This window comes from Ambystoma mexicanum, chromosome 9, assembly GCF_040938575.1.
Source record: "Ambystoma mexicanum isolate Mex_15411 chromosome 9, UKY_AmexF1_1, whole genome shotgun sequence".
Taxonomy (NCBI): domain Eukaryota; kingdom Metazoa; phylum Chordata; class Amphibia; order Caudata; family Ambystomatidae; genus Ambystoma; species Ambystoma mexicanum.
The window spans coordinates 919,404,650-919,431,296 of NC_090931.1; the positions used below are offsets into that span (position 1 = coordinate 919,404,650).

General features: G+C 44.1%; 2 protein-coding genes across 6 annotated transcripts in view; both read left to right on the plus strand.

Moving 5' to 3' along the window:
• SESTD1 (SEC14 and spectrin domain containing 1) overlaps positions 1-26,647 on the plus strand; it is a 1,198,983-nt gene that overhangs the window by 178,660 nt on the left and 993,676 nt on the right. For all 5 annotated transcript variants that reach the window (XM_069616097.1, XM_069616095.1, XM_069616099.1 and 2 more), the window contains one exon: positions 2,730-2,838. In XM_069616097.1, the coding sequence (XP_069472198.1) occupies positions 2,730-2,838 (109 nt within the window). The remainder of the gene's footprint in view (positions 1-2,729; positions 2,839-26,647) is intronic.
• LOC138488785 (uncharacterized) lies at positions 20,343-25,005 on the plus strand. Its single transcript, XM_069616094.1, has 3 exons — positions 20,343-24,110; positions 24,204-24,314; positions 24,795-25,005. The coding sequence occupies exon 1, from the start codon at positions 21,281-21,283 to the stop codon at positions 23,366-23,368; it is 2,088 nt and encodes a 695-aa protein (XP_069472195.1). The 5' UTR covers positions 20,343-21,280; the 3' UTR covers positions 23,369-24,110; positions 24,204-24,314; positions 24,795-25,005.

Sequence of the window (26,647 nt, forward strand, 5' to 3'; positions counted from 1 at the left end):
GATTAGCTGTCTCGGGTGCTCCAAAAACTCTTAGGTTGTTTCTCATGGATCTGGATTCCAGACCCTCCTACTGATCAGCTGGCTCCTTAAGTGCCCTTTAAACCTGGGTGAGCTCAAGCAACACAGTAGAAGACTCATCCTCCACCGCAGATAATCTCATCTCAGCCTTGTCCATTCTTTCACCATCTTTGTCCAACTGGACCTGCAATGTGGTCCACCTTACAAATTAATGTATCTATTTTACCATTCAGAGACTGAATCCCAGCTTGTACCTGCGTGAACATATCACGAATGTCGCTTAAAGCCTCACTCGAGGCAGCTGCCAGCAAAGGAGGATCCCCTCCAGGAGGTGCTTCTGTCACTTATTTAATCTTATTCTGAGAGGGGGGATGAGGGGGTATCAAAATGGAGCTTGGATTGATTGTTCTCAGTTTTGCCCATATTGGGAGAGGCAGCATCTGATAGATCGGCTCTGCAGACAATAATTTGCTCCTCTGGATGTTGTCACTCCTCAATATCCAAGTCTGTATAATGCACGCGCAGGGTCTAAACTACAGGAGCTATAACCAACATGCACCCTGTTTCAAGGTGCTGGTTGCACGCATTATTGTAATGGGATTCTGGAGGATCCTGCTGTCGGCACAAGTCCACAGGGAGTGTATTGTCTGGTGTTAAGAGCCCTATGTAATAATGCTACAGCCTCACAGAACATGCAGTTATCCCGTGCAGATAATGGCAGGCAGGTTGGTAGGTAGGCCTCCCTCACCCGACCCGATCCTCTTCGCCAGCTTTCTCTTCTCAGCCCGCTCCGTGGCAACACACCTTTTACCTTGCCCGGGCGACAAAGCAACTGATAGTGAATGGATCGCCGCCCAGCGGACCTAGTCACGTGATCCCTCTCCCCACCAGTACAGCTCAGACATCCCCAGATGGAGCCGCAGGGCTGCCGCTGATGTAGAGTTCCCGGGACAGAGGCCCTGCCTGCTCCCACTGATCCACCACCCTGCCTGCAGTGAAGTCGCAGCACTCTGCTCACACCTTCGCCTTCCCTCCATAGCCAGCTGAAGTCACTCTGATGCACGCACTTTGGCCACACACTGTGGCTACACCAGTCTCCTACTCTGGTTGTCCCCGGTTGAGGTGTCATGGAGCGGCCCAGAGTGCCACCTCCGGCTCACTCGTTGCTACAACACCTCACTTCACAAGCAAATCGAGGCTGATCTGTCACTCCGAATCTCCAGGGCAGACCGCACAAGGATCTCACGGCAGATTTTCGTGGCGGACTGGCATCACTTTGTCAGGATAATTGTCAGATATCTTTAAGGGTGGTCGGGAGCTCACATACTTGTGGCCATCTTGGTTGGGCTCACGAGCGCCCCATATTTCTCAACTGTTTTTGAGCTTTTTAAAGTTCAGTATTTAAAACAATATTTGATTATATATACAGTTGTCAGTTTAGCGGCAGAAGAATGACAAACCTAGATAATTTATCTCAACATTTGAAATTTGCTTTATATTTAAAATGGTTTTACTAATGTAATAAGTATTATGGAAACTATTTGTAATCATTGATACTATCACGATTAATCAAAGTGTTGGCTGCTACCCCAGGATAAGCAGCTAATATAAATTCTCGAACTATTTTTTAATTGTTACATTTCCTAAAATTAGCAGATTAGGGCGTGAGTGTAAAGCAGTGGTGCTTTCTAGCACTGTCATGTTTTCGCCATTCACATCTGCAACATTTTCAGGTATACTATTTACACAGAATTTGGACACCAGTGTGAATGTTTATATTTTGACTGGTGATGACTATGCTGGGCATGTGGTGAGGAATGGGGGGTCTCAAACATATGCATTGGTGCCATAAAGTGGCACCATTTTGGTTTGACCTTGAAAAGGAAGTGGAGTGTCTATTGGGGTTGCAGATAAAACAAGATGTACCATTGGTACTGTCGACGCAGAGCGATTGTGTGTCGCATTTCATTTGGGGAATGAGTTTGTGAGTAGGGTCCTTGTAATTGGGGAAATAAAATAATTCTGCAGGTTGCAAAGTGTAAAGCCGAGCATTCAGGAGAAGTTGATGGTTAGGGTTAGAGGAGCAGAGCATACATTTGATAGGATCTGGAGCCGATTATTAACGGCTAATGGAGTGGATTGGGCCCCAAAGCATTTGTAGCAATTGCAGGTGGACTGCGTCAGTGATTTATTTTCCGTGACTGAGTGAGCTGGAATAAACCGGTTTGCCCCGCCAATGCATTTCCTCCCCTTTTTTTATAGTTCTATGTCTTGTCGGTTTGTGTTATCTCCCAGCATGCGAACCATACTGTTAACAGATGCCATTGGTTTATAATAGAGTCTGGTGGATTATTGCTTTGGGAAAACAAATGTGTGTACCGTTCTGGAAAATATAAATCTAGGTCACAAAAAATATGTTTCTGTCTAGGCTGCCTGCAATTTATTTGATTAAACCTGTGCGAAGTGTGATTATTTTCTTATTTTTTTTACGACCTAGGCCATGTGCGCTTTGGGACCCAGTAGCTCAAGGTTGATGAGACATTTCCTGATTCATGTGAAATTTTCTCACACTGTGTAACCTTTCCCCCAAACCTGGTTCCATTTGTTGATGCATATTTTGCACATTCTTTTAAATGACTATTAAAGCACAATTTGAGGTTGGCGTTCTGGGTGATTTGGAATTTCATTCGTGTCCTTGATTTTCTTTGCAGGAGGAAAGGATAGACGCAGTGGCCTCATCCTGACCATACCTTTGTGTTTGGAACAGACCAGTATGGACGAGTTGAGTGTCACCCTAGATTACCTTCTTGGCATCCCCAGGTGATTTATAATGGCCCTATGTTTACTTCGAAACTGTATTTTTTAAATTTAATGTCAAAGTTTTTAAAACATTCATAACTTCAAGTAATAATGAAAGGCTACGTTCACACATTTTTTCAACCTGTATATCTTTCAATATCTTACTACCAAATGATAAATGCAGAAAACGTTTTGATGATCACTGGCCCACTGGGGTTGTTAAGATTTCATTTTCCTGACCTAAACAAAATGTTTGATTGTTGTGGAAATGCCAGATCAATCAAATTGAAATTGCAAATTCTCCTCATCGTAACTGATCTGGTAAACACAAAAACACTGCCGTATTCTATTTAGTGCCCTGTCACATGCACATGCCGCATTACAATGAAACTAATTGCCTCAATCACTCTGGTTCAGCCTTTTGCCATCTGTAATGTCTGGAGAGGCAGAATGCATTCGTGTTCACAGCAGTTAATTCCTTGGCCTATTTTATGAGACTTTCCACTTTACCCTCACATTGGCATGCCAATTTTACTGTAAGAGACTCCAATAATGTTTCAATTCTCAAAGACAGTAGTGATAATTGCTAGATGATGAATGTTATTTAAAGGGGAACTGTGTTGGGTTTCAGCAAGCTATTTACAGGCTATAGAAGGCATTGTGTGCTAAGCTGTTGAGTCGTCAAACACATTTCCAACTATGATTTCCTATTTTTTGGGATTCTTGGGTCACTTTTTAGGCCTCCTTAATTTATTTTTGATCACTGACTTCTTCTTTTAGATGGCCAGAGGGACTTTTCCTGACGTCCCAATGCCATTGCAACCTTTGTTTGCTTATTTAAGATATATCATATTGGGTCATCCCTAAACCGCCTGTTAAACCAAATGTTCACCCTACATAGTTTTTAGGGCATGCTATTTTACCACGTTTTTATCCCAACCTTTTTGGTAGCCATTGGGGCATCAGTGTATTTTTAAAAAATCCTTGTCTTGGCCATTTTATAGAATATGGCCCCCTTTTGTTCGCAGGCAACTATGAGGTGGCCTTACAATGTATGTTCTGACCCTGTGGGCTCTTTGTTAAACCTCAGTGGCAGTCTCCATATTGATTTAAACTCGTTTTGGCACGACTAAGTCCCTGCGCTCTCCCTCCCGCTACCTGTGGGGGTGCCTTAGCCTGAGTGGCAGTTCTACTGACCAACCTGTGTGGTTGGTCATCTTACTCTTGATCTCCAGCCCCCCTTGGTGATTGGTGGGCTGGCCTTTAGCCATCACTTTGTGCAGTGGATGTAAGGCCCTTCCTGGTCCCTGCTTCCCTTTCTTGGTTTCCTGTTCTGCTCCTTGGAAGATGCATGTTCCTTTTGTTTTTACTGTTTAAAGCCTATACTTGGTCATACTGTCTGGGTACAAGTGGCATGGGCACACCCAGGGAAGTGTTATTTGGTTTTGCCATTGTTAGGCCCAGTCCAGGCTTCCTGAAGTCTCCTATCATCGCCCCACATCTACTGAGTTGAGCCCACTACACTTGAACTAATGCCTGGGCCATTTACCGCTGCCACCCACTGTTTACTAGAAAAAAGTTTAGAGTATACAGCTACCCCTCCCTCTTCTGTACAGGTCTAGTGGTCTCTCTTAAGGTACAGTGCAGATACTAAACATCATACTGCACTAAGCAAAGTATGTTCTTTTTAAAAAACAAACTCCTTTATTACACAGTTTCCCATAAATGTAAAGCATACAATTTAACATGAATACACTTAAAAAGTGTGGGTTAGTTCAAATTTGATTATATCATCGGTAAGACCGGTTTATACAAAATAAATCTACATGGGTATGCTTCTGAACAAAAATTATGCAGTACTCCTATGTTCCAGATTTTAGACGTAAACAGTTGGTATGTGTTATACACAGGAGCTTCTTCCAGCATATTCCCCTGTGGGGTATACAAGGAATGACTCTGTTGCCCACAATAGGATGTGATGTATATTCTGTTTTCGACACAGCAAGTTTCCGCCCCCTATAACAAAAATTTGGGGTCGCCCCTTATATTTTTGAAACCCACCGTTTACTGCCAGGATATTTTGCTTTGCTGTGGGCCACTGAGACCATCCAGAACAGGGTTAAGACCTCAACAACCCACTAGATCTTCGGCTTGGGACGTCCAAGGGTACCTCCAGTCCTTTACCCCAGCCCTGAGCTTGTTGCTGCTGTGCTGCCTTCATCTTTTGTCCACTAAGCCACTGTGGGACAACTTTGCAGGTTTCCACATGTTCCTGGAGTCTTTCTCGGCAGAGTTTTCACTTCAGGGATGAAGGTCAACATCGTAGGAAGATCCTTTGGTTCTTTGCTTGATCATCTGGATTGTCGCTGGCTCAGGATGCAAGCCTCTGGGTACCGATTTCTGGAAACCGCACCTAAGGAAAGAAGCCATTTGCCTGCGAGTTTGTTTTTCCAAGTTGGTGGAGCCATTTCCATCGAAACCACCTCTGAGTCATGGGGTGGCTGATCATTCTAGATACCAGCAGGAGTGCCTAAAGTCTTTGGAGGCAATCTCTACCGCATTTCGCACAGAATTCTATTGGGGGTCCTCTTGCTTTGCTGCATCTTCCTCCTCTGGCCTTCCCTGGGGTTGTTTGCTACAGAATCTGTACCTGTGCGGTAGAACTGACTTGCCTCCATTAAAGAGGATGGCCTATTGACTTTCCTTCTATCGTTTCCTGTGGAATTTTCAACCAGTTCTGGAACTCTCATAAATGTACTCTTTTGGAAGGACATGTTTCCTGTATCCACAAGGGGTTCAGTGAGCTGTGGACAAAAATGATCATTTTAGTACTTACCTGTGATTATCAATGCATTTTTAAGTAATGCGCTGCATTTCTCCAATGGTGAATATATTTTAGCATTGTAACTAATTTTGATGCCACTGTAAATAATTTTCCCTGAAACATATTGCTACAGTAATTTGCATTATTTACAATACTATGTTTTAGAGAGTCCGAATTAATGTGGAGTGTTGGTGTGAGCCTTATGGATTTTAGAATATTTGTCCTGTTGGTAAAAATGTCTGCGTCCCTTTCTCTGTCTAATCCTTCCTATATATCTTAGGTGCTGACCACCAGATATAGGGGCTTCAACAAATGTGAGGGGTGGGGTGCGTCTCTAGTACACTGTACTGAAATGTGCATGCCAATAGGGGGCTTTATCCGCTTGTTGGATTTTGTGATAATCTTGTTTTCCCCATCTATGTTAATTTCTGTTGGGTTCCTACCTGTGATAGTGCAATCACATTTAGGCTGTGGGGTAAGGCGAGTCCTTTTTAGATATTAGTTTTTTATAATAGTATAATGGGTATATTTTTAATACTGTGTATTCTACCTTTAATGAAGTATATATTTCTTCAGTATTTCAATGTAGTATATTTTATAGAGATGTGTGTGGACTAATTGTACCTGTGTGTCAGCCTGCAACACCTTCCTGAGAGTTAAGCCTTATTGCTCAGTCTACGTTATATACATAGCTTCCCATTCTGTTGTGTGTGTTAGTCCCTCATTAAGGTCAGTGGTTGTTGGTCCATCAAAACAGGGTGGTTCAACACTGCCTTAACGCTAACTTTTAGATGGATCAGGAAGAGCCTTGGGCTTGTACTGTTCATAAGTTGTACCAGTAGCAAAATCTATCCAGGAAAGCTTTTCCTCATGATGGGATTCTTTAAGAATTTAAATAGGAAAGATTAAATTATATTATAAGCAAAACAGATACCCAAAATGCACATGCACCATTGGGAGAGTCAATAAAAAAATACCAGAGCTACATGCTCGGGTGCTGTGTGTTCAGTGTTGGTTATATAAAAAACATTCTGATTATATAATCTAGTATTTGTTAATTTAAGAGAGACATTGAAAACATTCTTTAGCAGTCCTATGTTTTCCAAGAAGCTTGCTTGTGTTTGAAGCAGACAGATCACAGGTGCCAATGAATTTGGGCCAGAGCCTTCATTAGGGCGGATCTGCAATAAAGGTAAAGAAACAAACAATATAGGAATCCCATATGTACAAAACAAAACCAAACCTAATTTATAAGTTCATTAGTGTGGTTAGAGAAACCAACTCGAGTTCAATAAGAAACTGGGTAGTCCAGATTTGGTTTATGAATTCTCTATACAGAGTAACAAAATTAAAAGCATAATTCTAATGTTGTGTCCTCCCGTGAATTCCTAATTTTAGGTATTTGTATCCTGCTCTGCAGACTCAGAAAATGTCGACAGCAAAGGGTGCTGTGCAGCATCGAGTCGATGTCCCTCGACGGTTACCATTCCCACGTCAGGACGTGACATTTATGATGGTATAAATAGCATGCACCCCGCCCATTGCCTCAGTTCTGTTTTGGTGCATGCACATCATGCTCTCTGAATGGGTCGATTCGCTGCTGCAATTTTCTTCGACTAATGCCGTAATTCTTTTTTTGTGATTGTTTACGATGTCTATGCCAAAAACAGGCTTTAAAAGATGTGCGGACTGTGACTCAAATGTTGATAGTTGATCTGCACAGGATTTGTCTCTGGTGCCTCATCAAACAACATGAAGTCATCGAATGCAGCTCCTGCGAAATGACTAGTAAGGCCTCGAAGCAGAGCATGTCGAAGCTTGCCCTAAGTCACTCGGTATCCAAGTCCCTGTCTTCCACACCTTCAAAGAGAAAATCTTCAAAGGTAGACTCTCACCAACAGATTCCTGTCTCTCTTTTTCTTTGTCCTCACGCAAGAAGTCTAACGAACAATGCCATCGTTCCTCATCCTCGGACTCCTCGCCCCAGAAGTGTCGGGTACGTTTTCCAGATAATTCTGCCTCAGCCCATCAGGGAAAAGATGTTGGATGTTTTCTCGAAGGCGGCTGCTCCTCAAAAGAGCTATTAATCCACTGCATCTTCCAAAACTGTCAGAGAAAGGAATAAGGCTTTGACCCGTGCACCCAAAAGCCAGAGTCTAAGGACCTCGGGGATGTCCTCTTGAATATCATCGGTAGCGCCGACAGCATTGACCACTGAGACAACACTGAAGCCAAAGGCTTCTGTGACTTCCTCCTCTAAAGAATCCAGGTCAAAGGGCCCTTCAATGTCCACCTCTGTGCGATCTTCAAGCTTCAAACCTCAGTTGAAGACTGTTGGGTCAATGTTCAAGAAAGATGTTGTGGAAGACATCGTACCCTTCGGGTATGAGCATTTTGGAACCCCTAGTATTCCAGAAGAGTTGAAATCCCCTCTAGATGACCTAGCAGTTTGTCTGAAGAAAGCCAGTGGTTTGAATACCCCCTGAGCTTGAATTTGACACGACAGATGTCCATTCTCACCCTAATGCAGCCTATAGAATGGTAATGAACAGGATGATTGAATGTTTGGGTTGGGGCCGTCCTGCAAAGGAGATTACTCAAGATAATCTTAGACAACTTAGAGAGACTGTCTCCTAAGGAGCTTGCGCAGCCGTTCCATAAAACTCTTAAATTTTTTTTAAAAAAATTTAAAAAAAAAACATTTTGGAAACCTGGCGAAAACCAGACACCACTCCGGCTCTGAGCAAGGAGTTGGTGAAGAAGTAAAAAAAGGTACTCTGTGCTGGAATCATGGCATTAAAAGCCATTAATGCATCTTGTGCTTTGGCATAATACTCCTATACATTATGGAATGTAATTTCCCAAGTTGCAGAAAACATTGAAGGTGAGATGAGAGATTGGTTCAATAATCTCATTAATGATGGTAAAGAGGCCTCTATTCAATCCCTTTAGTCAGGCCTAGATGCGTCGAACTACATTGGACGATGTATAGACTGTAGTGCTGTGATCAGTAGATTTGCTTGGTTGCGCAAGTGTGGGTTCCCCCGTTGTCCAGTAAAGGTTCCTGGAACCTATTTGGACCAAAGGCGGATGACAGTCTATTAAAGCTTCAAAGGCTGCAGCAAAATCTTTGTGGGAAGCCATTCATCAGCTGCTACAACACCCGCCTTCGCAATCTTGTAGACGGTGCTCCTTTCATGATTACTCTTCTATCAGCCAAAGAGGAAGAAGTCCGGCTACCCAGAGGCCGTGAAGGAAAAAAACTGCTCGGGCAGCAATGTCCTCATTGCCCTCTGCCACAGTGATGGCCCTAAAAACTCTGAGCACTTTGCACACAGAACCCAGGTGGAAGGCAGATTGACCCACCTTCTGCAAGAATGGCATCTCATTACTTCAGATGCATGGGCACTTCAGACAGTGGCCCACTGCTACTATCTTCCCTTTCTGCAAAGACTCATCCCCCCCCCCGATTGTCCCTCAAGTGACCAATCTATTCAGCAACCAGATCTGCTCCTTCTACATGAGATTCTTTCCCTGTTGGAGAAAGGTACCGTGGAGAAGGTACCTGTACCAGAACAATACCAGGGTTGGTACTCCACCTATTTCCTGATTCCCAAGAAAGATGGATGACTGTAACCCATTTTGGACCTGAGGCGCTTGAACAAGTTCCTCAGGAATAAACAAATTCAAAATGGTCACTCTTTCACAGATCCTCCAAACCCTTCAGTTCCCAGACTGGATGATGTCACTCGATCTTCAGATGCTTACTTTGATGTGCATATTCATCCCAAGCACAAAGTACCTGTGCTTTGCTATTGGCAGTTCTAACAATACATTTATTTTGAGTATATCCTTTTGTGCTAACCTCTGCCCCAAGGGTCTTCACGAAGTTGATGGCGGTGGTGGCAGTGAATCTGACGAGAGGGATTCACATCTTTCCCTACCTAGACAATTGGTTGATCAGAGCTTGTTCTCCCAAACAGGCACTGGAACATCTTGGCAGTACCCGCCACTCTGTGATGAATCCGTGATGATTCCCCCAGAAAACCGGGCCTACGACCCTTCTCATGTGGCCGGGGTAAGGCAGATGCTTTCGGATATTTAAGAATCATGGTGTCAGAAAAGCAAATTACAAATGGTTACTAAATAATCAGATAATCCCAATAGTAAAATATCTCACCGATCTAGGTATCAAGGTACAGTCCACACAGTAAAAAAGTGCTCATGAACTAGATCTGAATGTTAAAGTCATAAAATGTTGTGTGCAAATGAAAAAAATATACTCAACCTATTGTAAGGTCTCCACCAGTCCTCTATTAAAGTTATACAAGGCCAAAGTAGTGCCCTTCTCCATTATGGACATCATACCATTCCTAACTCGCTGTGAATCAATTGGGAACACATTGAAGGAAAACTGTGGAAAAGCGTTTCGCATCTTGCTACGAGTTACACGATTATGAGTCTAAGATACGAGGTGCGTTTAGCATCCTTAAAAATGTCCCTTGACTGGAAAATGTCGTTTTGGAACATATCTTCTACTAAAACTTTATAATGTGATTTTTTTTTTTTTTTTTTTTTTTTTTTTTAAACAACTTTATTTTTGGGTCGAAGGCATACAGGTTCAACAAATGAGTACATTCTCCATAGATTGTTAATGTTCAGAACCACTCTTGTGTTCATACCTTTCAGTTCGATGAGACTTTTTGCCTTCAAATGCTTTAAATTTGACGGTGACCGTATGCCCGCCCTCTTCACTGTTGGGTGGGTTATCCAGTGCCTTATTTGCACGTATCTGTAGCGCTCCTTTTCCCCTTATGCTGAATTTCTGCTGGCAGTCTGTGAAGGGTAGTGGGGAACCATCTTTGTACATGTCCCTCAGGGTCAGGGTCTTGGGGCCGTACCAGCCTACCCAGTCCTTTCTCTGAAAGTCCGGTGTAAAGTCTGTATTGTGCATCAGCGGTGTGTATGGGCCCAGTCCTTGCGGGATGCGTTCCTTTTTCCGGGCTTCGTCCCAGCTTTGTAGCGACCATTTTGTCGATTCCAGTAGCGCTCCCCCTCTTTCTCGGGCCCAACAAGGTTATTGGAGGAGTCGCCGAGGCTGACTGTTCTATTCTACACCACCCTTTGTGGTTCTCAGGTCTTGCCCATCGCAGCATTGGAGCAAGTTGTGCAGCTAATATGTACCTATTCCTATCTGTTACTCCTAGACCCCCTAGTAGGGGGGGACGCATTAGGATTTGTTTTTGGATCCTGTGCTTTTTACCTTGCCATATGAATTTGAATATTGCTTTTTGCAACTCTCGTCTTGGCTGGAGGGATGGGCACCGGGATTGAACCCATCACATAGAGAACACGAGGGAGGATGGTAATTTTTACTGCAGTTATGAGGGCAAACCATGACAGGTCCTGAGTCTCCCATCAGAGCAGGTCATCCTGGAGCTGCTTACATAGAGGTGTTATGTTCGTCCGCAAAAGCTTGTTTTAGTTCTCTGGCGAGGTGGATCCCCAGGTATTCCAGTGAGTCCTTCACCCAGATCGGGAACATCTTCTCCAGCGTTTCACGTCCCTCCTTTCCGTGATATTCATAGCTTTTGATTTAGAGAACTTAATGGAGAACCCAGAGACCTTTATGGGTCCCCGGACCGATCCTCACACCCTTGATGCTGGCGTCTTGTCGGAACTGTGTTGGGCATGGTTCCATTGCCATCGCAAATATCAAGGGCGAGAGTGGGCACCCCTGTCTCGTGCCTCTTCTGATCTCCTCGAAATCCGTGCTCTGACCATTGATCATGAAGCTTGTTGACCGGGTTTGATAGTTGGCCAGCACCATCATAGTTGACTCTGGGCCACATCCAAAGTGTTCCAAGATCAATTTCAGGTATCGCCAGTCCATGCTATCGAAAACCCGGGTGGCGTCCAGGGTGGCTACTGCAAACTCTTGATGTGTCAGTCGCCCCGCAGCTATTACGTCTAGAGCTCTCCTGACATCCTGTGTATGGCGGTCTGTGATTAACCCCCACCTGGTCATTGTGTATTATGTACGGGATGTTTTTCATCAGTCGGGTGGCTAACATCTTCGTGTAGATTTTTGTGTCAGTGTTCAGCAACGCGATAGGGCGATAACTCGCACAATTGTGGGGATCCTTTCCCTGTTTCAAGGGCAGTATGGTCATGGACCTTCCCATATCGGCTGTTACTCTCCCCTCTTCTCTGATTGTGTTTATATAGCCTTGTCAGCGGCCCAAGTAACTGAGTACGGAAAGTCTTGTAGTACCCATTGCCGAGACCATCTGGGCCTGGAGCTTTATTTGCCGGCAGGGCTGAAATTGCATCACTGACCTCCTGTGCTGAGATCGGGCTCTCGAGACTGTCTGTCTTGTTCTGCAATCTGATGTAGGGGGAGAGCTGATATAAGGGATTTGCTGTGCTGGATCAAGGCTCTCACTACTTAGGAGTGCCTCATGGAAACGTTTCATGATTTCAGATTTGTCATGCTCCGCTGTGTGTTTTCCATGCTCGTCGTTCAGTTGTGCTATGCAATTCCGGGCTTTTCGTTTTTCTCAGTTTTGTGGATAGAAATCTGTTCGCCTTGCCCCCGTGGATGTAGTAGGACTGTTTCGTGTGTAGTAGTGACTGGGCAATCCAGTCCGCAGTATGGTTCTCTAGTTGGCCTCTAATTTTCCAGAGCACTCGTACTTTCTTGAGCGGCTGGATTTGTATTGTGCTTCAGCTTCTTTCACCTCCTTTCCCAGCTGGTGCGTCACCAATGCCCTGTAATACGCCGCTGCCGAGCCACTGAAGCAGAGTGCCTGTGAGCCACAAGGGAATCGTATGCGCATGCCTTACTCGGTGAGTTCACCAGCTGATGGTGACCCCAGAGCACTCCGAGACTGCTCACCTGCTCGATACTGCCGTTTCCAGAGTAGAAAACCCTTGCGTGGGAGTGAAAGTAATACCGAAGGCAATTTTGAATACCGAACTATCAGAAACCTGAGAAAGTATTAATTTTCTAAACCAAATAACTGTCTTTAAGAATGCAGGTTTATTGAGAACCCAGCAATATGATGGGACAATACTTTTAAAACCTAATGTAGACAACCATAACCCAAGCCAAAATGAAGTAAAATTGTGGCAATTTAAAACCAACAGATATTTCCAAAAGCAGGCGGGACTAATGAGTTCCAATGATTGTAAAGCTTATTGCCCATATTTGAAGAAGCATAAGACAAACGCTGGTACAAACCCACATTGCCAAAGCCAAGGAAGAGGCAAAATAAAACCATATACATTTCTGTGTTTGGTTGATAACGCAGTGGGGAAACAAATGTAGCAAGAAGGCTGCCCTTCTGGAAAAGGTTCAGAAGGAGAGGAGCATAACTTGCAGAGGATTTGTAAAGTGCAAAAGAGCACCAATGTCAATCCCTTTCCCTGAAGAATTGCTTAAAGTCTGTTGTAAAGTAATGAAAACTGCAAAGCTGTTGGAAGCTGATCTTAACCACAGAGGCACTTGTTTGTGAATTACTGTTCGGTCAGAGGAGTATATCCGATCAGCGAACCTTTGAAGTAGCAGGCCTGGCATGGGTGTAAACCAAGTAGAAGTTGAGGAAGTACTGTGAAATATTAACAAGTTATTCTGGAAGACTTTGATTGCTAAAGAAAGTACTGGATAAAACTGCTGCAGAAGTGTCATACATCTTCAGAAATAAGTTGTGGCAAAGCATCCTGACAAAGATAATTTATACCACTGGAGTGTTGGACCTTTCTGTTAAGTTGGAGTCACAAAGAACTGTGTTGGAGCTTTGTTACAAACCAAGATTTTCTTTTTTCTTTTTGGAACTGTGGAGGTTAATTCACCCAGATCATAAGAAAAGACTTTCATATTGTGAATGTAACTGTTATTTTTGTTGCCTTTGAACTTGCATGCATTGCTTTGTTGAGTATTGTGAGAAGCCTGAAGGTGTCTCACCCGCTCGTCCCTGGGGATCTGTCATCCAGGTGGCCAGGACATGCCCATCACTATTGGATCCAGTTGCTGCGGGTGGAATTTGGGGAGTGGAAGTGGGACACCGAAGGGTGAGACGCTGTATCCTCTTCCTTTATAACCTATTTTCCCCATCCTACCAGGTAGGATACCTAGAAACTCTAAACACCCTCACCCCCTTTCCCTACACAAACATTTTCTCACGGACGGTTCATCGTGAGCGACAACAGACTAACACCAGAGCTGGATACCTGACATGTCCCAACGCAAGGGTCTGGCAGAGTCAGGCAATTATTGATAATTACACACACCTGACTTCATCACACCTCCCGATGCGGATAAAAGGCAGAGCGCGAATGTACAATCGGAGCAAGGCAAAGTGCACTAGGAAGCAGCAATTCCGACATGGCAGTCTAATCCCAGGAGAAAGGCGGCGAAACCAGAGAGGACGACAATGAATTACCCATGCCCTTTTCAAGAAGCCTCAAGGAAAATAAACATAAGACGGGGAATTTCAACTGCCAAACGGTGTTGTGTGTGTCAAAGGTACACAGGGCCCTCCCGCATTAATGGTCATGGCGGGGAGAAGCGATTGCCACCGCAGTAATGTCCTCAACTTGACGGCAAAGTATCGCCAGCTAGTTCAGCACAGTCGGTGAGTTGGAGAAACTGATAACAGACCAGCCTGTGTTCTGCTCAAGGTTGCTGGTGGCAACATTGTATGAAGAAAGAACTTTAATACAATTGAACTTTATGAAACTGAAATAGGTACCAGGTACAGAGTAGTCCGGCGCCAAGTCGGTGCTCACTCGAAGGTCTGTTTGGTACCCCCCTGAACGTGTACAAATGATTGAACTGTGAAATCGAAGTCGTCCTGCAGCGGATTAAGTTGAATCCCATGCACAGTCACAAGTCTTGAATTGTCTGCTAACTGAAATTGGTCTGAGTGGGACTAATTGTAGAGAAAGGGTCGGAGCCCGGAAGAGGGGGATCCTGGGTGAACAGTAACTCTCCTGAGAAGATATTATTGTGGCAAATGTGAACCCGCCTGAGGGATGCCTGCGAACAAAGTTGCTCTGAACCTGAGTGAGGGAATCGAATTGTGAAAATAGGATCTGCGCCCGGCTGAAGGGGGCAGGGGGGAGATCCAGGATGAAGAGTGAATCGCCCGACTTGAATATTTGGAAAGGAACTTTTTTTTCGTTGTTTCTGGTACATCGTACCGAAGATGCCCAAGCATGGGCTGTGCTCGAATGGCCCACCTTGTCCCATTCTAAAAATGTGGGGAAGGGAGGCCAACAGCCTAAATAACCTGATCTGTCATTTTATAAACACTTCTTTCTTTTTGTGAACATTATCCCCACACTATTTGTAGCATAGCAGTAAGGATTGGCAATAGTTATTTTATTATTATTATTTTTTTTGTATATTCCCTTTTTATTTTTAAAAAAAACTTTATTTTGCACTGGTGATGACACGCTACAGGAAACATTTACTCAGGGAAGAGTATCAAAATACATAGTTGTAGCAAGATTCATACTTTGACAGATTTGCATAATGTAAAAACTCAAATATTAGAAAGGTGGAACGTAAAGAGCAAATGAGATAAGAAGAATGGGACATATCATTCGACATAATACAGTTCAGTTTGTTGTATTATCAGCTCCTTCCTCTATCGTACGTAAGTATGTCCTGAAGGGGGCCATATGTCTTTAGGTCTAGATGTAGACATAATCCCTCGTACATATTATTCCTCACTTTCTTGTGTACGAACTAGATCAAGTAACCAGCTTTTATGAGTAGGGGGTTCCTTTGATTTCCATTTTCTGAGAATACTCCGTTTGGCGACTGCACCCCCAACAACAAATAGTCTACGGGACTTAACTGAAGCCTTGCCAATATCACCCAGGAGGTATTTTTGGGGTGTGAGAGGAATAATCCTATTTAAAATGTCCTCCATGGTGTCAGCCACTTCTGTCCAAAATCACTTGATTGGCGGGCATTCCCAGTACATATGGATGGCTGTTGCTTCGGTTGTGTTACATTTAGGGCATGCCTGCGGTTTGGTTGGGTCAAACATGGAGACCTGCTTGGGTGTAATGTGTAATTGATTCAACATTTTAAATTGAATAAATCTAAAATTGGCACATAGGGATATGGTCTTTGTATATTTACAATAGTTCACCCATTGTTGTTTACTTATTTGAATGTTCAAGGCTTTTTCCCACTTGGCTCTCATCCCGTTCTTGGAAGGGGTGTTAGATTGAGTAATTCTATATAGGTTGGATACACTACCTATAAAACCTTCCTCTGTCAGGACTTCTGATAGAAATGTATGAATTGGTGGGGCAGCCGTAAAGGACGGCCATTTCTTCTTACAGGCAGCTTTTAATCTTTGGTAATGCAGCGTTGTAGTCAGGCTGGTCCCCGCTCTGTTTTGGATCTGTGCAGCTGTAAGGAACCAGCCTCCTGGAAATAAATCGCCACCCTTTGCTTGTTTGGTAGAGTCCCATAGTACTTGTATAGTAGGGTCTGTTGTAGGCTATAGCCCAGGGTATTACCATAGGGATAGGTGTGGTCAATATAGCACTTCACATCTCACTCTTTTTAAAATGTGTGCCCATGCTCTGACAGTTGATTCCATAGGGTCAGCTAGAGTCTTTTCACGTGGCACTTTAGCAAATATCATGCTTCGAAGGTCCAGTGGTGATGCTGCAAATTTTTCTGCATGTATGTGTGCAAATTGCTCTGTTTTAGTCGTTCAGTATTTTGCGAAGTGAGCTTGTGCCGACAAATAATATAATAGAAAGTCTGGGGCCGCCAGACCACCCGTATCTTAACTCTCACACAGCTTGGACCAGCTTAATCTGGGTGCTTTCCCTCCCCAGACAAAACGAGTTGCCAGAGTCTGGAGTGTGTCAAAAAAATCTCTTGCCTCGCCAAATCGGGATACCGTTAAATAGATGCAACAGTTTTGGGACCACCACCATTTTCAGCAATGATATTCGTCCGTACAAGGATAGCGGCAGTTTGGCCCAGGCTTTAAGTTTAAAATCAAGCTGTATCGGGTATGGGGCATAATTATTTGCATACAGGGTTTTTTTGTCGGGTGCCAAAGTGATGCCCAGATATCTTGCAGAGGCGGGGGACCACACATTGTTGCAGTCCGGGTTGTAGATTCGGTCAGTGGTATTATTTCAGACTTGGTATGATTTTGTAACCGGAGTACACAGTACGTTTTGTAATGCCTCGAATGACGGGTGATAAGTGCGTTACAGGGTTTCTGATATACAGCATCGTGTCATCGCCGTAGAGGGAAATGAACTGTGGAGATCCCATTATACGGATCCCTCTCCAGGCATGGTTATGTCGCAAGTACGCTGCCATTCCTTCTATTGTCAGAGCAAATATTAATGGAGAGAGAGGGCAGCCTTGCCTATTACCTCTCTGTAAGGTGAAAGCAGTGGATAGTTTTATTGGTCAGTACTCTAGCATTGGGATAGCAATATAATAATTTTATGAAGCTGAGGAATCCTGGACCAAAGCCCATCTTAAGTATTCCGTACATGTATTTCCACGAGATGGAGTCAAACGCTTTCTCCGCGTCCAACGTGACAGCCACCGTTTGTGCCCATTGAACTAGTTTGGACATGATGGCGAAGAAGCGTCTGAGAGTCAGGGCGGTGGACCGTCCAGGTATGAAGCCTGTTTGATCTGGATGCACTAGTTTGGTCATATACGGATTTAGCTTGGTTGCTATTGCTTTTGCAAAGAATTTTGTATCAACGTTGATGAGAGACAGTGGTCTATATGAGGATGGGGTATGTGCTGGTTTATTAGGTTTTAGTAGCACTGCAATGATGGCTTCTCTCGTCTGTGGGAGAATTCTGTTTTCAAGGGCCTCATCCCAGACCTCCAGGAGACGTGGGGCTAATTCGTCAATGTAGATTTTGTAGAGATCCGCGGGGAGGCCATCGGATCCCGGGGCCCTGCCACCCTCAAGTCTCTGATTGTCTGTTGTATATCCTCTAAGGTTAGAGGTAGATCTATCATTGCGCTCTCCTCCCTGGAGAGTCTGGGGAGTGGGAAGGAATCGAGATGCTCCCGGAATTCCTCTGCTGACACTTGGTCAGCGTTTGAGTAGAGTTTATTGTAGAAGTCCCGGAACACAGTGTTCACTTCCAGGCGGTCGAGGTGTGTTATACCATTTTCGTCCATTATGGTGGTAATTTGCCTATGTCCTTGCTCCGTCTTGTTGAGGTTCGCTAGCATCTTGCCAGACTTATTGCCTTCACCGTACTTCCTGGCTTTGGTAGGTTGAGACATAGACTAGATCTCTTGTTCAGCCAGTGTCTTAAACTTGTTTATAGCTTTGTTGAGCCTAGCTAGTGTTGCAGGTGCAGGGGTATTGGAGTATGACGTCTCCACCTCCTTGATGTGCATTTCAATTCGAGACAATTGTGTGTGCGAATGTCTTTTAGAGTGCCATGAATCTTGGAGATCAGTTGTCCCCTGAGCCACACTTTGAAGGCCTCCCAAACCGCATGACTTGACTTCACCGAGTTCCGGTTGCGGTCGAAGAAATCCTGGATCTCAGCCGAGAGAGGTTCATGCAACGCGGTATCACGGAGGAGGTCAGGATGCATTCTCCATAGCTGATGTTCGTGGTTTGGTGACGAAATTTGGATTTCAAGCAGTACTGGAGAATGGTCGGAAAATGTTCTAGGCAATGGAGTACATTCTTTCAGATCGGGTATCCGGTCTGCTGAACAAAGCAAATAGTGAATCCTAGAACTAGAACAGTGTATGTATGAATGGAACGTATATTCTCTAGTGGTAGGATGAATTTCTCGCCATGCACCTGCCAGCTGTAGAATAGCCTGTTTTATGGTGATTGCTGCTTTGGAACTCCCACGTTGGACCTGGGATTTTCTGTCCAGTCAGGGATGTAAGATAGTATTAAAATCTCCTCCCCATATAATTGTTGTGTTTTCAGCCGGGGTTATCAGGTCTATGACGTGTTGGTAGAAATCGGGTGAATCAATGTTTGGACCATAGGTATTTATGATTATTAGATCTTGACCCTGTAGTGTTCCCCAGATAAGTACATATCTGCCATCCGCATCAATTTTTGTTTTATGTACGTTGAGGCCAAGTCTGCGGTGGATCAGCGTTAAGACCCCTCTAGATTGCGACGAGTAGTTTGTCATGAATATCTGTGAGCCCCAAGCACGGCCAAGTGTATTAATCATAGGGTCCGTAGTATGAGTCTCTTGTAATAGTAGTATGTCCACTTTGTCTATTGGCATATGCCATTACTTTTCTAGTCTTAATTGGCTTAAGGAGCCCTCTTATATTCCAGGAAAGGAGTCTAGTATGTATTATCAGTTGTTGGGGGGCCATGTATACAATGTCATCGATGTGTCTTGTGCTACAGTCGTATTTAGGAGGCCTTTTCCCCTTCTGTGTCATCGCCAGGCTTTCTATATTCAACAGCCAACAATAATTAACAACATAATCTATTCCTTGAAGTAGGCAACTGGCCTGTATATTACCCCATCCCCCCAATCAAGCGTTGTATCCCCTAAAACCATTTGCAACATTGCAATAAAAACCAACTGAAAAAGGGGAGCATCACGGCCCGCTCTTGCTCCGGGACTGTAGGGTATATAATATCATGGATCGGTCTGCTAATGTCGCCACTGCAGTGCGGGGCAGGAGTTCTTGTTTTAGTTGGATTACATAGTGTAGATTCAAGATGGTCAGTTCTCAGTGGGTGCCTCTGGGATATTTCTCTCAATGTACAATATTGCTGTATCCGGTGATTCAAAAAATTACGTCTTGCCGGCATGTTGAATGCAGAGTTTAGCAGGAAACATCATGGCATATGGAATTTTACTTTCTCTTAGCATTCTTTTAACGGTGTTGGAGGATCTCTGTGCAGACTGTACCCCTCTTGAGAAGTCAGGGTAGATATGAATGCGATTAGAATCGAATGTGAGGTGGCCTTGTTCGCGAGCCAGGCGGAGCACCACGTCCCGGTCCCGATAGTTTAGCAGCCTAGCTATGATGGTCTGAGGTGGTGCACCAGGTTTAGGGGGTGTAGCTAGTGTTCTATGTGCCCTTTCGATTAAGAATTGCTTTGAGAAGTACGTCTCTGGGAATAGGGTGTGAAGCATGTCTTCAATACATTGTTCCATCGTAGTGTTGAGTTTGCGCTCCGCCACCCCCACCACCCTAATTTTATTGCGCGTCAAGCGGGATTCCAAATCTTCGCATTTGTGTTGTAATGATTTAACATCCAATTGGATCTTCTCCAAAGTTTTGCCTTGTGTAGTGGCCGTGTCTTATAGGTTTGAAACCCTGTTTTCCGCCTCCGCAACTCTTGAGTTAACTTTTCTAATGTCAGCACGAATAGAGGAAATGTTATCCCCTATGTCATCCAGTTTAGTGTTAATTGCCGCAAACCCTCTTTCCATGGCGGCCATATACTCGGACATCTCTTGGGAGGGTAGATCAAACGTAGGTAAGTTGGACGTTTCAGAATGATCAGTTTCCAGAGATGAGCAGGAGACGCTTGCAAAAACAGCCATAGGGCCTCTTCTCTTGTCTTTGTTTTTAGAGCCCCCAACCATTGTTATTACGTGGTAAAGGGTTGTTGCTCTATGAAAGTTGTACCTTCTTAGAGACAGCCCTTTTATTAAAAAAAAAAAAAAAAAGGAGCAGGCAGTTTGCGTGGGGTCGAGTGATAGATGAGTTTTGTCTTGGAGTGTTTGATGGCTCAGACCCTCTGAGCGGGTGCCAGGCAGGCAGGAGATTGCTGGAATATAGATACAGGGGATCTTGGCGGGCACCTGCGTGCCACTAGTCACCCGCGAACCCAGCTGTAATGGCCGGAGATATCCTTTGTAAGGCAGACTAAGGACAGCATTTGTTGCTAAATGGGATCAAATTCTGAACAAGTGTTCACTTGACTTGATCTTACTTACGATTGAGGAACTTTCCAAGTCATTGACATCCATCGACAAAGACATAGAAGCACTGACAATACAGCTTTCAGAATTCAAGTCAAAAGAGGATCTGACACAACTTTTGGAAGATATCAATTCCAAATTGAGCAATTACAAAGCAGACATAGAACAAAGGAAACTTCGTAAGTTTAAACGCGATACGTTCGATTATTTGAACGATATCGTGTATACCTGGCAGGAGTTTTACCATCACAGAAACGCCAGCAGAAGTCGAGCTAATAATCTTAACAACTCCAACTCAGGGAGTGATAGTAGTAGTAGCAGTGTGGGAGAACCAATACCGAAAGACCAGTCACAAGAACAAATTCCACAGCAAGTACCAACACCTGGGACCACAATTCCCCACCTTACACCATCTCAATCTGGGACAGTTGCTAGTACCACAGGTGTTTTTTTAGGCCTGAGAGACAGACAAAAAGAAAAAGAAAAACACGACGAGGCAAGAAAAACACAAAAAGGAAGATACAAATAAGTGAAAATCTAGTCATCAACCTATCAAGCAAAAACCTGACGAGTGGCCAACTTGATATCTTAAACCGTGGTCTTTCCTTTGTTCCTACTTGCAACACATCACTATTTGAAGAAAAAATCTGTCTTCACAGATTGTTGAGGAAATTAAGATTGAAGATGTTTTTCGAATCCGATTTGGATACAGAATCACAGGCCCTAGAGGATGACATCCTACAGATGCGCCCCAAGAGTACTTTCGACCCTCAGATTCAAAATTCGATCTTGGATCTCTTCGAGAAGAGTGTCATTAATGACCTCAAAAGAATTAATTACCATAGCACTAAACCAGTTAATATTAAGAATAGCCAACTTGAACATGTTGAACAGCTGGCTAAAGATGAAGATTTAACTATCAAACCTGCGGATAAGGGTGGGGCAATCGTGATCATGGATTCATCCTACTACACACGGAGATGTCTGGAACTACTTAACGACACCGTTACTTACACAAAACTTGATAATGATCCACTACTTAGAATCAAAGCCATCATCCAGAAAGCTATTGACAATGCTTTGGAAAACAACTGGATTGATTCAAAAACAAGTCAGTTCCTTATAAACAAATATCCAATCACGCCTGTGTTCTATGGCTTACCAAAGGTTCATAAAGACAACATTAATCCGCCACTCAGACCAATAGTTGCGGGAACTGATAGCATATTTGACCCATTGGCCATCTATGTGGATCGTTTACTTCAACCTCTAATCCAGGAAATACCAACCTACCTGAAGGACACTACAGACTTCCTCAACTGTCTACAAGAAATCATAGCCCTGGACACTAGCTGCATTCTCTTTAGTATGGATGTATGCAGCCTTTACACCTCTATTCCCCACATCGAAGGGGTTGATGCTGTACTCTGGCTCCTGTTGAATCATGAACATATAAGAGGGAACAAAGAATTTATTGTGGAATTACTGGAAATAATTCTTCACAACAGTTACTTTAGATTTCAGGGCCAATACTATGTACAATCATCAGGTACTTCAATGGGGTCGGCCATGGCTCCGGTTTATGCTAACACCTACATGTATAAATTTGAAAAAGAAAACGTGTTGGATCACCCATTTTGGTCATTTAAAATCTTGACCTGGAAACGTTATATAGATGATATCTTCGGTATCTGGTGTGGTACACGAGATGAATTGGATCTTTTTTTGGAACATCTGAATTCAGTGAACAACACAATCAAATTCACAATGGAAGTAGGGGACCCTTCATTACATTTTTTGGATGTGAGCTTACAGATCAAAGAGGGTCACATCGACACCACGGTGTACCATAAACCAACAGACGTGAATAATCTTTTACATTTCAGCAGTTTCCATCCTAAACCCATGCTCAAAAGCCTACCATTCAGTCAAATGTTAAGATTGAAGAGAATTATCTCAGACCCAGCAGGCCTTGACTCAGAATGTTCATTTCTAGTTGAACGATTTGGATCTAGGGGGTATCCAGATACTATCACAGGAGAAGCCCGCAACAGATCAGAGACCTTCACGAAGGAACAACTACGCATCCCTAAAGTCAAGGACAAGTCCACACCGCTACTCTACATTTCAAAGTACTCACGACAGAGTTTCCAAATCAGCAAAACTCTGCGTAAAAATTGGACCATACTACACAATGATCCCTCTCTCCTGAAATTATTTCCCAAAGCACCAATGATGGCCTTTAAACGTGGACATAATCTCAAAGATAAACTAGTGAGAGCGGAAAGACCTCCTAAAGACAAACAACTTGTACTGAGTACCATAAAGAAGGGTACCTTTCCCTGCTTGAACTGTACGAACTGTAACAATGTTATAAAAGGTGAAACGATATCTCACCCACAAACTGGGAAGAAATTCAAAATCAGAGACTTTTCCACCTGCCTCTCCGCAGGTGTCATCTACTCATTGAAATGTCCCTGTGGTAAATTATACATAGGACAAACCACAAGACCCGTCAAAGAAAGATGGTCAGAACACAAATCCACCATCAGATGTAAGAATCTCAGATCCCCAGTGGCAAGGCACTTCATCGAATTCCAACATACGATTGCACAAATTAAATTTCAAGTCATAGAAATTGTCAAACGTCCACACAGAGGTGGCAATTACCAATCCCTGTTGTCACAGCGAGAGAAGTACTGGATCCACACACTTGACACTTTGCAACCTAAGGGTCTGAATGATGAATTCTCTTTGAGTTGCTTTCTATAGTGAATTGTGAAACTCACATGTTACATCGCCAACTACTATGCACAAGTGTCAGTATCCCGGACCTTAAAAAAAAAAAAAATTTTTTTCTTTGTCATTACAAGTGCTGTGACTTTGATGTTTTCTTCAAGGGAACTGTATTTTCCTATGTTTGACTTGCCTATATTCACTTAAATGTTTGCACCTGTTCACGAATGACCAATTGAACCATCTCTCCATTCGTTCGAACCTTGTATGAGTAATAGGCTACATCGCAATCTTTTATCCCCTTGCCATTGAATTATACTTGTCTCACTATATAATGAGTAGCCTCATGACTCTACATGATTTGTTTTGGACTATTAAGAGTAAACTGCATGTACCATTTGTGTTATCTATCATGACTGTAACGATTATTGTACTATTCACAAATTTCTGTTCCATTAGAACCAAAATTATAAAATGCGTTGCGATGGTGAACACCAGAATTCTTATGTTTCATTATGGAACATATTAACTCTACTTTTCTTATTTATCCTGATCTCTGGTCAGTCCCTATGAGTACGCTTGCACTATGCGCCATTGCATGATGGCCTCCATATTCCTCACTCACCGGCTTCTATGCCCTTTTCTATGTTTATTATTTAGTTTCCTTTCTACGTCTGACGGCGTGTCCCCAGCACAGCTCGTTCCCTAGGTTACGACCGCGCGGAGCCACTGCCTGCCGGTTTCAGTTTCCACTAACAGTGTTCCCCGCACTGTACAGGTAAGCTACCGCTACTTGGGTCCCTTTGCCCGGTTGGGAGACCCCAGGTTCATTTCTCTCCAGTATAACAGAAATGTATATGTCCCCACTTAGGTGCCAGCAGTACGTGTCTCTTTGCAGATGCCCTGCATCGTATAATTGTTTCGAATACTTGTTGACCACACGGATGCCCCTGTTGCCTTGGCTACTCGTCCCGCAACTCGAGTGAGTGCATTCTTCAAAACCATTTCCGGTTTATTTTAAGTATTATTTATTTTATTCAGTAGCGCTCTTTTGGAGTTATTCTTTCTCCGTCCACAGGAGGGGTATGGTTTTTTCTTAAACACGCTCCCCATATTGACTCAGCTTTTTCACTATTCAAGGGTGGTCCTTGCTATTTAGAACCCACTACCGCTTTTGGCTTATCTCGATCTGTCTGACTCTTCATCACGCCATTTTCTAGATCCCACCATGTAGGTGGATCTCACACAATACATCTCCTTTGTTATGTGTTTAGCTATTAGTATAGAGTGTTTCTCTTTGATCTGTTAGTTCACTCTTTTCACCATACTAGATCTCCAGTATTCTGCTCTTCACCATCTCGCTAGCATCCCGAGTTATGTACAGCTTGTCAGTCAGTCCTTGACTGTTATGGAAATAAAATAAAAGATTTTACTTTTTGTCTCCTTGAAATGTTGTCAACAGTTCAATTGGGCCCTTATGAAGAAGAGGTTACCCTCGAAACGCGTCGGCCACTCCACAATTGGACAGCATCACCTCTCCATCATTTATTGCTTCTTCGCAATTTGTTTTAATATGTTAAACGTCACGAATTACTTTGTACAACAGAATGTGCCTTTTGGCAAATTTTGTTTTCCTCTTTGCCAAATAAATTGTTATATGCTCAACTAACAAACTGCTGTTATATATCTATATCCATATATTTGAAGGCCCTATGTGGCATCAGTAAACAGTGTGCAGGGGACGGGAGGGCCCCACTTTTTGGGTCCTCTTCTATTTTCTCTTTTCTGATTTAGGCTTTGTGCCAAGGCCTTTTTTCCTCCCCCGCACCTTTAAATTCTTAAACCAGCTCTTCTGTACATATAATGATGATTTGAATTTCTATATCAATTGTTACCAGGTGTGCACCACTGTCAGCATTTTTGTTTTCAGACTAAGGACAGGTCCCAGACTACGGGCTCTTTATGTCTTCCCCGACCCAGAGCTTAAGTGAATAACCGGCCCATGGGTCCGCAGGAAGCGGGACGTCTGCGCGGGAAGAGGGTATTTACAGTGCTCCAGAAGTGGCGAGCAATCAAACTCTGGCAGATGGGGAGTGGCTGACAAGCTGCGTCGGGCGGCAGGCTGGGAGGTCGAGGAGATCTAGCAGGGTATTGTTACCGGTGCCCACGTATCTGCAATCCGATGCAGACTCCACAGCTGGGGGAGGAGATGATCCGTGTGGCGCTGTGGAGCGGACCAGCTCGGGTCCAGCTCCTGGGCTGCAAGATCTTTGCGCCCGCTTCAACCCAGTGCTTAAGCAAGCCAGACCGCTCCGAGGACTATACGGAAGCGGTCCGATGGGCAATGGGAGATGTGGCTCTGAAGTGGGAGGGGGGTGGAACAACTTTGCTCCGGTGGGGCACAGCGTGGAACTGGGACTGTACGGTACGCCCTCACCAGCCTCTGCCGCCTCTGTAATTATGACGCAAATCAGTACAATCCAGCCGTTGACGATGGCGGCTTCACTTCTCCACAATGTTTCCTGGGGTCAGCTTGAGCAATTCGCCTCACAGTGGCACCAGATATCACAGTGGAGGATCAGAAACCCTCCCGAGTCCCCAGTTTCGAGCGTGGTTGTTTCGATCCGCAGGATTTTGAACAACAGGATGGCAGCAGTCGCGGAGCTCTGAGATCAGGCGGCCATACTGTTCGGCGTGTCACAGTGCCCCCGTATATTCTCTTTTTATTTGACTACTGTGCACTAGGACTGTATTATTATTCTCCAGCATGGGGTCTGGCATGGATTCACATGCTCATGAATATTCCCCGTCGTCAGGCTGGGAATCCTCAGTAAAGAAAAAAACCAGTATCAGTTTCGTTTCTGATCTGTCTTTCGTAGTAATAACCAATCACTGGTCTCTGCGTCATACTGACCACAGCCAATGACTGCCCTCTACCTAAGCACCGCCTCTGGCAGCCATCTTGAGATTTTTACCGCACGTTCATGTGTTGGGATCCTCGTGCTATTGCTCTCGAGCGTTAGTGATATTTTTTTCACGTTTTTTCTCAAAAACTTCGTTTTTTCGGTCAAAAGAGCCTCAAGCTCCACCGACTCTCCATCCGATCAACGGGGACCCGTGTCGGATTCGCCTGCGCCCCTCAAAGGTGAAGATTTCATCGAGCTACGCTTTTGGAGGACTCCAGAAGCTTCTCAGGCCCGGACATGGCCCAGGAGAAGGGAAGCTTGACGCCCGGAAAGCTGTTCAGGGTCTGCCCTGGATGCCAGCTGCAGAACGTCTTTAAGGAGGACGAACACTCCTTTTGTCTCTACTGCT

Bases quoted from the DNA above. Each gene is read 5' to 3' on its own strand.
- LOC138488785 (XM_069616094.1), top strand. From the start codon at position 21,281: ATGTTTTTCGAATCCGATTTGGATACAGAATCACAGGCCCTAGAGGAT.